This window comes from Pavona decussata, unplaced genomic scaffold (genome assembly GCF_977016875.1).
Source record: "Pavona decussata unplaced genomic scaffold, jaPavDecu1.1 SCAFFOLD_8, whole genome shotgun sequence".
Classification (NCBI taxonomy): domain Eukaryota; kingdom Metazoa; phylum Cnidaria; class Anthozoa; order Scleractinia; family Agariciidae; genus Pavona; species Pavona decussata.
In genome coordinates, this window is record NW_028145431.1 from 2474261 (window position 1) to 2488154 (window position 13894).

At 39.8% G+C, this 13894-nt stretch overlaps 2 protein-coding genes and 1 long non-coding RNA gene across 3 annotated transcripts in view; 2 read left to right on the forward strand and 1 right to left on the reverse strand.

Moving 5' to 3' along the window:
• Positions 1-89: 89 nt before the first annotated feature.
• LOC146488905 (dnaJ homolog subfamily C member 16-like) lies at positions 90-8500 on the forward strand. Its single transcript, XM_085114534.1, has 12 exons — positions 90-332; positions 1227-1293; positions 1682-1937; positions 2766-3004; positions 3465-3725; positions 4040-4170; positions 4565-4769; positions 5644-5838; positions 6329-6396; positions 6494-6574; positions 6797-7027; positions 7619-8500. The coding sequence occupies exons 1-12, from the start codon at positions 157-159 to the stop codon at positions 8001-8003; spliced, it is 2295 nt and encodes a 764-aa protein (XP_084970660.1). The 5' UTR covers positions 90-156; the 3' UTR covers positions 8004-8500.
• Positions 8286-13894, reverse strand: part of LOC146488906 (MORN repeat-containing protein 1-like) — a 12315-nt gene continuing 6706 nt past the window's right edge. Inside the window, exons 9-13 of the mRNA XM_085114546.1 lie at positions 13650-13818; positions 12448-12598; positions 11170-11362; positions 9732-9919; positions 8286-9149 (exon numbers count right to left, since the gene is read on the reverse strand). Of these exons, the coding sequence (XP_084970672.1) occupies positions 9016-9149; positions 9732-9919; positions 11170-11362; positions 12448-12598; positions 13650-13818 (835 nt within the window). The 3' untranslated portion in view covers positions 8286-9015. The remainder of the gene's footprint in view (positions 9150-9731; positions 9920-11169; positions 11363-12447; positions 12599-13649; positions 13819-13894) is intronic.
• Positions 11369-13894, forward strand: part of LOC146488907 (uncharacterized) — a 24043-nt gene continuing 21517 nt past the window's right edge. Inside the window, exon 1 of the long non-coding RNA XR_014865630.1 lies at positions 11369-12208. This is a non-coding gene — a long non-coding RNA (uncharacterized LOC146488907). The remainder of the gene's footprint in view (positions 12209-13894) is intronic.

Here is a 13894-nt window from a genome sequence, read left to right on the forward strand (position 1 = left end):
CATAAGAAAAACTGCTGACGAAAGGAAATCGAAGGCGCATGCTATTTACCTTGTCAGCGGTTTCACCCATTTTTTCGAGGAAGAAAAAAGAACGCGACGAACACGCTTATTTTATTAATTTATCATACACATTTATGCCTTTTTCAGAGTTCGCGAATGGCACCTCTTTTGTGTTGGAGTAATCTTTTCGTATTTGGCTCGATATTGATTCATTTTCCATCATGTTTGAATTCCTTGGAGGCCGATGAAGACCCATACAAGATACTGGGTGTACCTCGCTCTGCAAGCAACGCTGACATAAAAAAAGCTTACAAGAAAATGGCAAGAAACTGGTAAATTTCCGAAGAGATCTTCACTTTCTCTGAATTTTCTGTTGTTGTTGCTACTACTAAAGTGGAAAACACTGATGTTTGCAATCTCTGTAGAGGTTATTTTCAGTGTTTCTGAAAACAGTAGTGGCAGCATGGTTCATAAATTAAATACTTCAGAATATGTAAGCTTAAGTTACCTACTGGTCAGAGCAATGTTTGCGTTATACTTATCTATAACAAGTCTTAAAATCTGTTTTGCTTTAATGTCCTTTATTGCGTGGGATGACATAGTCAGCCAGTGTCTTAAATTCGGGACCGCATTCCTTTCGTCGTCTTGGGAGTCAAAAATTGCCTTGTTTTTTTAACTTTCCCGTATCCCGTACCTGTCCCGAAAGAATTGTGTGATTTTATTGGCTGCAACTTCGAATCACGCACAAGTCAGGTTGGATTGCATCACAAAATGTTCATTTCACCAGAAATTTGCATAATTTTGTTTACGACGTCACAGATGCGTGACATGGCACTTTCCGTGGTAAAAGCGGTAAATCGAAAAAATAACTTCCAAGAAGCACTCGAAATTTAACACGGTGGAAATTGGAGAGTTCCTGGCGAAGGAATCATGCTTTGTTTGACATTTGTAGAACCACGATGAGACTGAGAAGAGGTCATTTATAAGCTTATGTTATCGTAAATCGTAATCACTAATGGATTTCCGGTACAAATACAAGGGAAACAACATAACCCGATCATCGTTACTCAAACTATTCCATTGGCAAGAATAGTTTTATCAATCTGCAAAGCATACAACTGGAATAAAGAAATCAGCATCATGCGTAAATGCCAGTATAGGCATCTTGTTACGTATTTGTTTCTGCATTTTTAAATTCTGATCATCATGTTCTGTCTTCTCCACAGGCACCCAGACAAGAATAATGATCCTGAAGCTCAGGAAATGTTTATTAAAATTAATGAAGCCAATGAGGTAGGATTTGCAGTAGTTCTTCTTCAGAAATGACCGGACCATTGAAAAATGGAATTTTTATCCTGTTTCACACCAGTGTGGTCCAAATCTCTGATCTACCAAATTTGGGCACTTCTCATCATGGAACTAACCTCTCTTTTTATCGATTTGTTTATAAAATGTTTAGCATCGAAACTAGGGGAATCTAGCAATACTCCAAGTTACTTCATGTTACAGAAGCTGGGTCATGATCACCTGTGACTTGTGTGCGAGACTTTCATCTGTTAACCTTTTTTATGTTAGAAAGGCAGTTGTGCATCCCCTGAGGTACATGTACAAATGGGTTTGCTCCCTATATTTGGAGAAATGGATTGCCTAAAATTTTATGAAATGAGCTTTTATTTTTCAGATTCTATCTGATGAAGAAAAGAAAAGACAATTTGATATGTTTGGGACCACAGGACAACCAAGTAATGGCAGGCAACAGGGCAGTCCATTTTTTGACCCTCACAGTGGCTTTAGCTTCTTCTTCAATGGAATGCCTTTCCAGAATACTTGGTCAAGACCTGGACAGATCAACTATAGATCATACTATAAGGCGGTGTTGCCAGAGAGCTATGAAAAGCCATACTTGATAGAGATCATCTCCGACTGGTGCTTTGCATGTGAGTGAAAGACCTTTAACCCTTTACATCTCAATAGTAACCAGCAGAATTTCTTACTACCTGCTGAAACATACAGGTCATGAGAATTAAACTCATTACCAATAGATGAGCTTGGGGAAGGTGTCTAAGAGAAAGATGGTGCCAGGCGAGGTACAAGCAACAAGCAGAGCATGCAGACACCATGACAACCCTGGGAGCGGCAACCACCCAGGCACTGTCACACTGATAGAATAGGTGGAGATACTCACCATGATCAACAGAAGGGAAGGGGGGAAGGGAGCAAAAGTACGGCGTGAGCAGATTTTACGCATGCAAGTCCTCATGGAGTTGGAACACAACACATGTCAGCCCTGTAAAACCATTGTCCTGTTTCATAAAGTTACATTTAGCCACATAAAAGGAAATGATTACCAAGGACGAAATGCCTTAATCTGTAAACAAATGAAGAACTGAATGGGAAAAAAATTGTGGCTAAGAATTTAATGTAATTCCTTCAATTCCCTCCAAAAAACAGTGTCTCAATGTTTTATCCAGTGCTTTCAATGTGCTTCATTTTATGATACATACTCATACCATACTCATGGTGTTTTACTCCAGGCGAACCACAAAAAAGTGAAAAGATCTCAGGACAATGTTTCCTGAAGGAATTGAGTGCCACATGCAATAAATCCAGTGATTCTGAGCCAAAACAACAAAAACCCTTCTGAAAGCAATATAGGTTGCTTTTGCCCCCAAACCCTCAAATATAAGACCCTTTGAAAATAAGCCCACTGTAAAAGTACACCAGTGGACTCAATATACTATATTGTTGTGTTATTTGTCTACTAGGTGCACAGATAGAGGAAACATGGGAACAGGCAACAAGAAGCATGAAAAAGTCTGGCATAGGGATCGGTCTCATCAATGTAAACAGGAGTCCACGTCTTGCCGACACCCTTGGTGTAGGGCGTGTTCCAAGCATCATTGGTATTATAAATGGATATGTTTCATTCTACAGTGGTACAGTTACCGTGCAAGGATTAAAGGATTTTGTCATTGGATTATTCCCTAGTGATTTGATTGAAATGGTAAATTATATTATTATAATAATATTTTTCTTAACTCCTTGTTAGACAAATACAGTCTGAACTTAAATGCAATTATAAATATCTTGTTGGGCAAGGTCCTTTTAAATCCAGTTTCCTAGATGCAATCTCAATATCTCATTTTAAGTACCAGTATTTATTCGTTTATTTTTGTTCTCTAATTAAATATCTGGATATTTTTGTTGGTGTGATACATTCTAGAGCTAAATAACTGATGCTTCTATTCAATCTGGAGAGTGTCCCCAATGATATTCGTGCTCTGCACTAAATACATCGGCACTTAAAAAAGTCAGCACTTGTACAACCTTTAGTGAAATTTTTGACAAAAAGCCCTTGGCATTCATTTTTGGAAGTTCAATGTTCTCATCAGATGGTAGTAACTTGGTGGACAATGATCACGCTACCAATCACTAAAACTGTGTTTGCTTTTTTATATCCACAGGTAACTGAGAAGAATTCAGCATCTTTCCTGGACACAAGTGAAAAAAACAAACCCAGTGTTGTTCTCTTTTCGCCTAAACCTCTTCCGTCACTTCTTTATCATCTGGTGGCTTTTAATAGTCACAAACACCAGTCCTTTGGCTTCATCTCCTTGACAGACAGCTCTGCAGAATCCATCAGGAAACGATTCCATGTCAACTCTAAAGAACCTACAGTGATGATCTTTAAAGATGATGTAGCCACACCAGATGTTGTTGTCATGGTAACAAGAGATTTCCTTATCTACATGTTTCACAAAATTATGCAGCTTAAAGTAACATATTTATAATTTAATAATCATAATTAAATGGTTGGTTGCAATGTGTTAGTGAAACAAATGTTCTCTGATTTTATCTTTTGTGTCTTAAATCCAGGGTCTGATTAGCCTCCCTCACAGATGCTCTTCTGGCTCGTCACGCAATCTTTTCTCCCCAAGGAGGAAAGATTGCGTGACAAGCCAAAAGAACTTCTGCAAGGGAGGCTAGGATCTGATTAGTTAACAGCTAAATGCAATCTTTTCCCTAAATTGTTTCCCAGGCTTCAGAACTGAAAGGTGGTAAACTGCGTGAAGTGGTACAGAGTCACAAGTATCTACACCTTCCAAGGCTTTCATCAAAAAGTTTGTTTGAGGAACTTTGTCCTGAGGAGAGATTTAGATCTCAGCGAAGGTTAATGAACACTTTTATTTATTCTACCAGTGGTTAACAATCATGTAATTTCAGTCTTGTTAATTGCTATAAATGCTTGTGTATAAGCTGCAAGTTGATGGCTTTAAGGAGAAATATCTACTAGTATGGTCAGTGAATGGTCTTTCAAAAGGTACACTTCTTGCTAAATTTTAGTCTTTCACAGATCATGCTGTCTTGATTCTTTTTTTCTTTTGTTTTTGCTTTTTGGAGTCTCAGTTCCTTTAACACAATGTACAAGGCTAAAAAGCCAGAGCAGGCTCACAGAAAAAAAAAATTACCAGTGTCGCCATCTTCCAAAATTTCAAATTTTCGTTTCACTTTACTAATGGTCAGTTGTCGAGACTTTATTGCCTTTTTGTTTTTGTTTTTTCAGACTGTGTGTTGTTCTCTTCACTAAACAAGGCCAACATGAGAAAGAGAAGCTTGTCCTGAGATTATTAGCAAAGGACAAAAAGTATCAAGATGAGAAGAGAGTGCAATTCCTCTATCTTTATGAAGATGTACAAAAGGAAGCACTTTACGATTTGGAAGAGGGAATGAAGGACGACAGATGCGCTGATAATGCTACTGCGCCAAAGGTAAATAGTACATTATTATTGCCAGGGGCGTAGCGTCCATATACGCACGTACGCCCGTGCGTACAGCTGAGATCTGAGAAAAAAAATTTTCTCATTAAATTTGCTGGGTAATAATTTCATATTTTCACATTTTACTGGCGTTTTTTTTATTAGAATTCCCATTATCCAAGCATTAATCATTCAGTGCTGGCCACTAATAACTATTACGATGACGGACGAAAGATTAAGCTCCCTAGCAATCCTTCATATACATAAACATAAGAACGTGGATATTGACAGGTTGGTAACGGAATTTGCCCGTCTTAAGGGTCGACGCCTCGCCCTTTGCTTGTGACCTGTCTTCATTGTTCTTGTATTTTTTTTTCTTTTCGACACACTGTAGCTTACAGCCGGAAAACACTAGGAAAATAGTTAAAATAAACAACTTTCTACTGCATTTTGCCGCATTATTTATTGAAAATGCCCCGCAGAACAACCAGGAGATGGCATTTCCGAAACCCTAAATTTCAAAATTTTCTGGGGAAGCATGCCCTCAGACCCCCCTAGTTGTAAGCGCTAAAGGCGCTTACGAAAATTTATTCTCGTGCGTACATCTTCAAAATCCCACGCTACGTCCCTGATTGCGTTGAGTTTGATTTTGATTCAAGATCTTTGATGGCCAAATCTCAGTTGACTCCAAAACTTACTTAGTAACATAATATTAAAGCAACTGGTTAAATTTACTGATGTGATTCTTGAAAGTCCTTAGATTATTACAATTACTAACACTGTCTTCAGTTCCATAATTTAGGCCCTAAATATCTGATAGAATTAAGACCTTAAGTTGTTGTTCTACAAAATTAATGGAAATCTCCCATTTCTTGTGTTTCCCTAGGTGGTAGTTATTTGGAACAAAGGACAAAAGCAAGTCAGGTATGACTGGCTGCAAAAAGGCTGGTGTGTGTCTGACGCGGGCGAGGAGGCTCTAACAAAAGCAAGGCTGATTGTCATGTTGGATGACTTACTGTCAGGGGAGGGAAAACTGCGCTATACTTCAAGAATTCCACTGATCCTCTATGAACATGCTCCAGTGAGTAGAATTCAAATTTTATATCAGCCAAACAGAATCTGAATAACGTATTTGCTAAGGCCGATTTAGACAGTACAACTTTTGCCTACGACTGTCGCATGCGATTTTTAGAGTGCGCGCTGCTCGCGTCATGCAAAAAAATCGTCATTCAACATTACCTATACCTACGATTGTCGTAGGATTTTAAAACACGTTTTAAAATCCTACGACACTTTTTTGTGACGTACAAGACAGTCGTAAGCGAGTTGTAGGTTTGATTTACCTGAAACAATTCGTGTCGTAGGCCTGACGTAAGCTTGTCGCATGCAACAAAGTCGTACCGTGTAAATCGCCCTCTACATCAATGGCATGTGGCCTGAAACATGGACTCAAGCACTTGGAGCCAAAAAATGACTTAGATGAGATCCATTTTGTGGAGAACTGAGGAAGAGAGGTTCTGCCACCTTTTACAAACTAATAGACTAAGTATGATTTTATTTTGAATTCGCAGGGACTGTTATCAGTAATGTTCACATGGTGTAAAGATGCCGTTTACTATGTGAAATCGTCCATGCACCGGTAAGTCTGTTTGGCACATTGTCTTAGCAGCTTGTTTTAGCTCTCATAAAAGCAATATTCTGCATATTGGTTTTTTTGTTGTTGTTGTTGTTTTTAGGAAAGAAGCAATCTCCTTGTTTTCCTTGTTGTGTGGCTTTGGAGTCATTCTCTTCATAAGTGTTGTTCTTCCCAGTGCAAGGTAATACTAACAACAAAAATAATGTGATTTTCTTTAAAATCTTACGACATTTTTTGTGACGTGCACGACCGCCGAAAGTGAGTTGTAGATTTGATTTACACGAAACAATTCGTGTCGTAGGCCTGTCGCAAGCTTGTCGCATGCGAAAAGTACAAGTTTGGGTAGGATATGCTCTCTGCCCTACATGTAACCAAAAAAATGGTGCTCCTTTTTCCCATGTAGTGAGTCCTTAGACAGGGTGCACAAAACTTCCAAAAAAAGCTCCAGTCCGCCACAGAACAACACAGTTTTGGGTGTTGTTCGCTTGGACCCCAGCACCGAACAATCCCTGGTATCGGATGCACCTCCAGGTCACATTACTTTCGCGCTGTTGGTCGATGCTGTGAATGTTCCGCAAGCTGTGAGATCACCGCTGATGCAAGCATTTGCTGATGTAGTACATCCTTACACAGGGTAGGTACTTATTCGTCCCTTTCACTCTTAGTTGTAGCGATTTTTGTTTTGTTACTGCGGCATATGGGGAAACGACAATCTCTCAGGAAAGTACTGCTTACGGTTTTGAATGGTCACACTTTAGGATTTCATCCACAGACTCAAAAGTTAGAACCACCTTCTACAGCATAATAAACAGCACCGCGGCAAAGTACTGCTCAGTAGCTTTCATTTGAATGGTCACACTTTAAGGTTTTCACCCAGAAACCCAAAACTTGTAACCACTTTGTACAGCGTAATAAACAGTACCACGGGAAAGTACTGCTCAGTAGCTTTCAATTGAATGGTTACGCTTTAGGATTTCACCCAAACTCAAAAGCTAGAACCACCTTGTATATCATAATAAACAGCACCACAGGAAAGTACTGCTCAATAGCTTTCATTTGAACGGTCACACTTTAGGATTTCATTCACAGACTCGAAAGTACATCATAATAAACGTCACCACAGGAAAGTACTGCTAAGTAGCCTTCATTTGAATGGTGATACCTTAGAATACTTTCCCGGTTGTAACTTTTACTTATTGCCTGTATTCTCTCAATTTTTATTCAGCAATCCGAATTTCACTTTTGCGTGGCTGACAATTGCTGATAACCTCGCATGGTGTGCCGAGGTAATGAACGTAGACAAGTTTGGTGAAGTGACGCCCGGCATCGTACTCGCATTGAACGGTCATAAAAAGTATTTATCAATCTTCAAACCCAGTGATCTCACAAAAACCGCGTTCTCCAAGAGCCAAGGAGGGGATTTGATGGGATTTGACAACAGTGATAGCGAGACAGATAGTTACGACGACCCACAGATAGAATATGAGCGGAAAAGGCAGAAGGTGCTGAGTTTATCGTTACGAAGACAATTGGTTGGCTGGCTGGAAAAGCTTTTCGATGGATTGGTGGAAAGGATAAAACTTGAAGAATGGCCGAGATTTACGGATTAGTTAGAAGCAACTGGGAAGGAAACATATCTGCGTAGCTTTTCTCAGAGACCCACCATATAATTAGCAAAACTTGAATTGCTCCCATTTGAGTTTGGGCTAAATTATACTGTACATTTGACACGACCAAACTCTTTCGAAGCGCAGGGGAGTCGGTGAGAGCTGGCGGACAAACAAGCGAGAGTAGGAAATCTCGACAACTGTCGATCTCGTTTTCTCCTAGCTTGTCATGGCATTTCTTTTAGCGCAGGAACAAATTGTAAATAGGCCACAAGTACAAAGTGCTTTTACAGCAACTACCATTACGAGCACAGTTTTATTTATTTATATTTGAATTTTTATTGTCTAAATTAAAGTCGCCTTTTTTTACAATGTGCAAAATAAATAACTGGAATATATTGAAACTGAGAAATCTAAGTAACAGAGCTTTGCACCTCTGAAAACCTTTGCAGCGGGATGAATATGTCAAGCCAATGATCAATTAAACTTGAAATTTTGAACTGTTGACTGTGTTTGATTTTAAACATTACTCCTACGGTTTACTCTTGAAACATTTTACATCATGCAATCTTTACCATCACCTTTTACAGCGACAATTCTACGCTCAAAGAAACGGGAAAACACTCGATTTTTTGCTTTCACTGTCGACGCGAAAGCGCAAAATATTTCTAGCCGTCAGCGTGCTGAAAATCGCACGAGAAGTCACTCTAACATTGAAAAAGTATGTACATTAGCTGCAAAAATTTTAAACCATGTTGACTCAAGCGCATTCTTTTTTGTACGGAAGTAAAACCAGTGCGTTGTCTTCTAAAGGACGGCAAAGTGTGAAATTTTTAAACTTGCGTTACAGAAGCAAAACGCGGCCTTCTTTCGCAAAATCACCAAGAACAAAACCTATACAAAAGTTTGCAAACGTATTTTTCCTCCATTTGTTTAGACTTGCTCCGTAAAATAAATATTCTTGTGCTCGAGGTAATGCTTGCACCTCTCCTGAAATCAGGTTTTATAGGACTGTTTAGTTTCTTCTTGATTCCATTTTGCTCCGCGCTCGTTTTTTCTGCGTCACTTTTACGTGAAGAAACGCAGGCGCCAGAGTAACGTCCAGAAACGGTGGAGAGGTGACATCTTCTACGATTATAACGTAATCACCTGTGAAAATAACAGAGAGAGACTGGTAAAAGTATTTTCGTGAATCGTGATTTGCCGGTTGCGGGGAAAACGTGATCAGTGCTAAGCGATGGAAAACACGTAACTTGCGCTAAGTGTGGGAAAACTCAAGCGTGACGCATGCATCGCAATTCTTTAGGTAGTTACTTTAGATTTGAATGGTCAAACTTGACCTGAAGAAGTAGGGACCATCTCGTAAAGCATAACAAACATCACCACAGGAAAATGTTCCTCCAATCTTCAGTATTTCAAAAGTTTTAATTTCACTAAAACAACGTACTGCTCAGTAGCTTTCATTTGAATGGTCACACTTTAGTACCTCGTCTGCAGACTCAAAAGTTAAAAAATTGCCTTACAGAATACGACAAACAACACCACGAGAAAGTACTGCTTAGTAGCTTTCATGACCTCTGGTGCTGTTTATTATGCTGTATAAGGTAGCTCTAACTATCAAGTCTGGATGAAATCCTAAAGTGTGGCCATTCAATTGCAAGCTACTGAACAGTACTTTGCTGTGGTGCTGTTTATGATATCATATAAAAACACTTGGTCTTGACAACTCACCCGGTTTACAAAACTTGTCATCTTTTTCTTCCTTTTTATCTTTCTTCCGTTTTCCGTCAGCCTTGTCCACCACATCAGCTAAAGTCTCTTTCTTCTTCTTTCCTTCGGACACCGCAGAAGATGGCAAGTTTCGGTTAACGACTTTTAGCATGCTGGGATTAAGCGATGTGCTGACCCTTCCTTTAACCCTGAAATAAAATAACAGACGGAAACTAAATGAGATTACGTGCCATCGGCATAAAAAAAATCGGTTGGGATCACTATTGGATACTAGGGAGCTTAAGTAGCGACGGCGGCAACGGCGACCAAAACGTCACCTGAAAATGTAACTATTTCATTTGTGCTGCTTCGCGATTTCAACTCGCTCAACTTCTACAGAAACGGCGAACTATTTAGGAACCAAATGGGTAGGAGTGGCGTTCAAGATTAGAAAGAAAATGAAAAATTCACCGTCGTGTGCTCACGTTCTCCAAAAATCCTAGAATTTGGTCATTTCACGTTGTTGTTTTGCAGAGGACAGCAAAGAAATGTACCAAAATGTAAAACGCACGTGCAGAGCGATTGTTTTTGCTCATTAAACCTATTGTTTTGTGGCGTTGTCGTTGTCGTCGCCGTCGTCGTTGCTTAAGCTCCCTAATGGTAAGGTTTTCTTGAAATAGCAGATGTTTCTCCTTGATGTGAGTCTAGAAAACGGGAGAAAATACAATTGGTGCGGAATTTCATGACCTTTTGTTCCTAGCGGGAAATGAGGAGCACCACTGGAGGTACACCGAAAATTCCACGTGGACAAACAACGTGATGAACCAATCAGATATCGAAGCAAAAACATGAGACTGGTGTCAGACTGGTGCAAAGCGCGGGAAAACATTGAGTTTCCGCTGAGAGCAGAAAAACATGCTGAGCAACAGGTGCCATGCGCGGGAAAAACATACAACTATTGCTCTGTGCGGTAAAAGATGTAAGCAGTGCCAAGCACAGGAAAACATGCAGTTACTACTGAGCGAGAGAATTTTTTTTTAATAACGGTGTTTGATTTTCAGTGGCTTTGATGGGTGTTTGTCCGCGTTGGCTGAGAAATGTCAGTACGCTCTGATTAATGAGAGCAAAAAGCACGTTGCGCGAGTTTTCATCATGTTGCTGCTGTTGTTGATGTAATCTTCTGTTAAACTTGTCCAACAACGCGTTGGCACAGTGAAAAAGGGGTGTATCAGGTTGTAAAGATGCTGGAAGGTTGCAGAAGTAGAGAGTCAGCTCAATGTTTTGCAAAGGTTGCATTGCCGCATTCATATTTTCACCGGGTACACTGTATACAAACAAAACCGCTTTACGGAATCTTTAGAAGTATGAGTTCATTCAGTTCAGATCATTCTATAAGGATTTTACTTCAAGTTCTATTACAATAAACTTGAAATCATCATAATTATAGTGACCGACATACCTTGAGTTTGCAGCTCCTGGATCTGTGTTGAATGTAATATCATGTAGAGATCCAAAGCTGTTCAATGGCTTAACTCCAGGGGGGAGGGGAGGGAGGTAGAGATTTTCAAACAATGCTTTTCCCGCTGCTGTGCGTACATGTGAGACGACAGGCGGCAAACTTAGCGCATTGGGAACCATAAGCACCTCATGGGCTGTCAAAATAAAGAAACAAAGAAATTTATACCGCATTTCCTCAGTCGAGCGGACGATGACGCGAACCCGAGCAAAACTCGCTCCGCGCGAGGACACCTACGAAGAAACTAAACGCGCGGAAGTGGAAGAGAAGAGAAGGGCGATTTTCGCGCGTGTCGCGTGTTTTGCTGTACCTTCCCTGACAGAAATAAAAAGCTACTCTTACTCTCTAAGTAATGGTTAGGTTGGCTTCACTTTGGTAAATTGCAAACTCACATCCGTAAAACAAAAATACTCTTTGGGAAAAGTTATGGTTATACCATGTCCACACCTTCTTTTCTATTTGCGTTCTCAATTTAACTGTACGTTTTCCACCGTTGTCGCTTTCCACACGTTAGGTTCTCTCTAACCACTGAAAACGATGGGAAAATGATATTTTAGTTGTAGACAAAACACGTTATCGTTTCTAACACTTTCACTTTCAATCGTTTTTGCTCGAAAAGCCAAACCGTACAACAAAGGTCACCACTTCTGTCTGTTATTAGGGAGCTTAAGCAACAACGACGCCGACGGCAACGACAACGCCGCAAAACAATAGGTTTATTGAGCAAAAAGAATCGCTCTGCACGTGCGTTTTACATTTTGGTACATTTCTTTGCCGTCCTCTGCAAAACAACAACGTGAAATGACCACATTTAAGGTTTTATGGAGAACGTGAACGCACGACGGTGAATTTTTCATTTTCTTTCTTAATTTGTACGCCACTCCTACCAATTTGGTTCCTGGATAGTTCGCCATTTTTGTAAAAGTTAAGCGAGTTGAAATAATCGCGAAGTAGCACAAATGAAAGAAAGATATATTTTCAGGTGACGTTTTCGTTGCGTTGCCGTCGTCGTTGCTTAAGCTCCCTATTGCTATCTGGACGTCAGTAATTCGTCAGGCAGTGTTTTGAAAAGTGACAACGAGCAGTTAATTAATTTGTTTTGCTGCTAGGGCCAGATTCATTTGTTGTCTAAATATTTTGACACAACGAACATACTCGGATTATCTTTCATTCTCTATTTATAGTAGAGCCCAGCCCAGTAGAATCCTGGATTGTCCTTACCTTCCCCTGCTGTGACACTTGTATTCTTGTCATAACTGGTCGGCATCATAGTGCTAGCCTGTGATGGTGCAGCTGTCCTGATTGGAATATCACCCTGGTGAGCTTCAGACATTGAACTCTCTTTATCTCCAGCATCAGATCCATCAGTTACCTAGCAACAGAACAAACCAATTCAGTCATGATTGAGAGGCATACACGGTATGCTGAAAAATGGGAAAAAAGTGAAGATTTGGCAACGAACTTCTAACAGCACCAAATAAACATCTGATTTTATCATCACTTCTGGGAAAGAAGGGTGTCACTATTTTGAGGGGTAGTTTACTTAAGGTGGCCGAATACAGTTTTTTAGTGTACAGGTGTTAGAAGACGTTATTTGGAAACTATGTATTTCTAGACGCCCAAAATTGGTATGGTGTAAGACTAACTAAGAAAGAATGTATTTTCGTACGTCTTATTGAGCTAAGTACCGTTTCCATGGCAACGCAGCGAACTATTAAACGTCCATAAATAGTAGATTTCCTTTATTTTTAGAAAATGTACTCATTAGATTTTTTCCATTTTTGTATCCAGAAAAACTCACAAAACACTGACACAGTTGCACTATTTTCATGTAATTTTAACAGAGAGATCTCCTGTAAATATTGATTTTTTATTTTAATGTTTTGTGAAGATACCCTCTGTTAGATTTAGGTTTCTCTTTGTCGGCGAGTTACGTTTTTAGGGAACTATTTTCGTGCCAAATGTCACGAAATTCTAATGAGCGGTTCCTTAGAAAACAGTTCATTTCCACGAAAACAACCAGTCGCAATTTTTTGGTGAAATGCACATGCGTGGCTTTAATTGGGTTTCATGGCAAAGATGAAAAGCATGCAAAAGGTCTTGGTGAATGACTTTTTTGCTCGGAAAGAAAAGAAAAAGAGTCCAGAAACGAGAAACTTAGTTATTTAGGATCAAAACTTAACTTTATTATCCATTTCATGTGAAATTGAGGGATCACTTTATCGACCGCCATATTTGCGTGCCACAACCCTAGCGCGCGCTTAATAGCATCAGTAACAGAATCTGTAAAGCACGCGCAAACTGTGTTCGGCCACCTTAACCTCACATTAGTGGACATTGTCATTGCTATCGTCACTGTCACCATTTTTGTCACCATCTTCGTCATCATTATCATTCTTTCTCTTTGTGGCACTTGACGTTACCTGAAGAGAATCCATAGGTTTAGCAAGTTCTTCTCCTGTTGGTGGTGATGCCTGACCTGGTCTGCTAGACATGGCACTTGGTGCCTGTGGTGTTACACCCTGCAGCAAGGTGTCACTGGAGATCTCACATAGCATCTCTGTTATTGGATATGGCTCAATTTCAAACCCGCTAAATTAAAAGAAAATAAAGAAACGTGTGAAAAGACTGCCTCTCAACTGCAGTATCATCAAATAATGGGGGCCTT

What these genes read in the sequence shown, in the direction of transcription:
- LOC146488905 (XM_085114534.1), top strand. Translation starts at nt 157, where the DNA reads ATGGCACCTCTTTTGTGTTGGAGTAATCTTTTCGTATTTGGCTCGATA. An exon ending in CTAGTGATTTGATTGAAATG is followed by an intron (nt 3,005 to 3,464) that starts GTAAATTATATT and finishes TTATATCCACAG; the next exon opens with GTAACTGAGAAGAATTCAGC. An exon ending in GTTGTTCTTCCCAGTGCAAG is followed by an intron (nt 6,575 to 6,796) that starts GTAATACTAACA and finishes TTTCCCATGTAG; the next exon opens with TGAGTCCTTAGACAGGGTGC.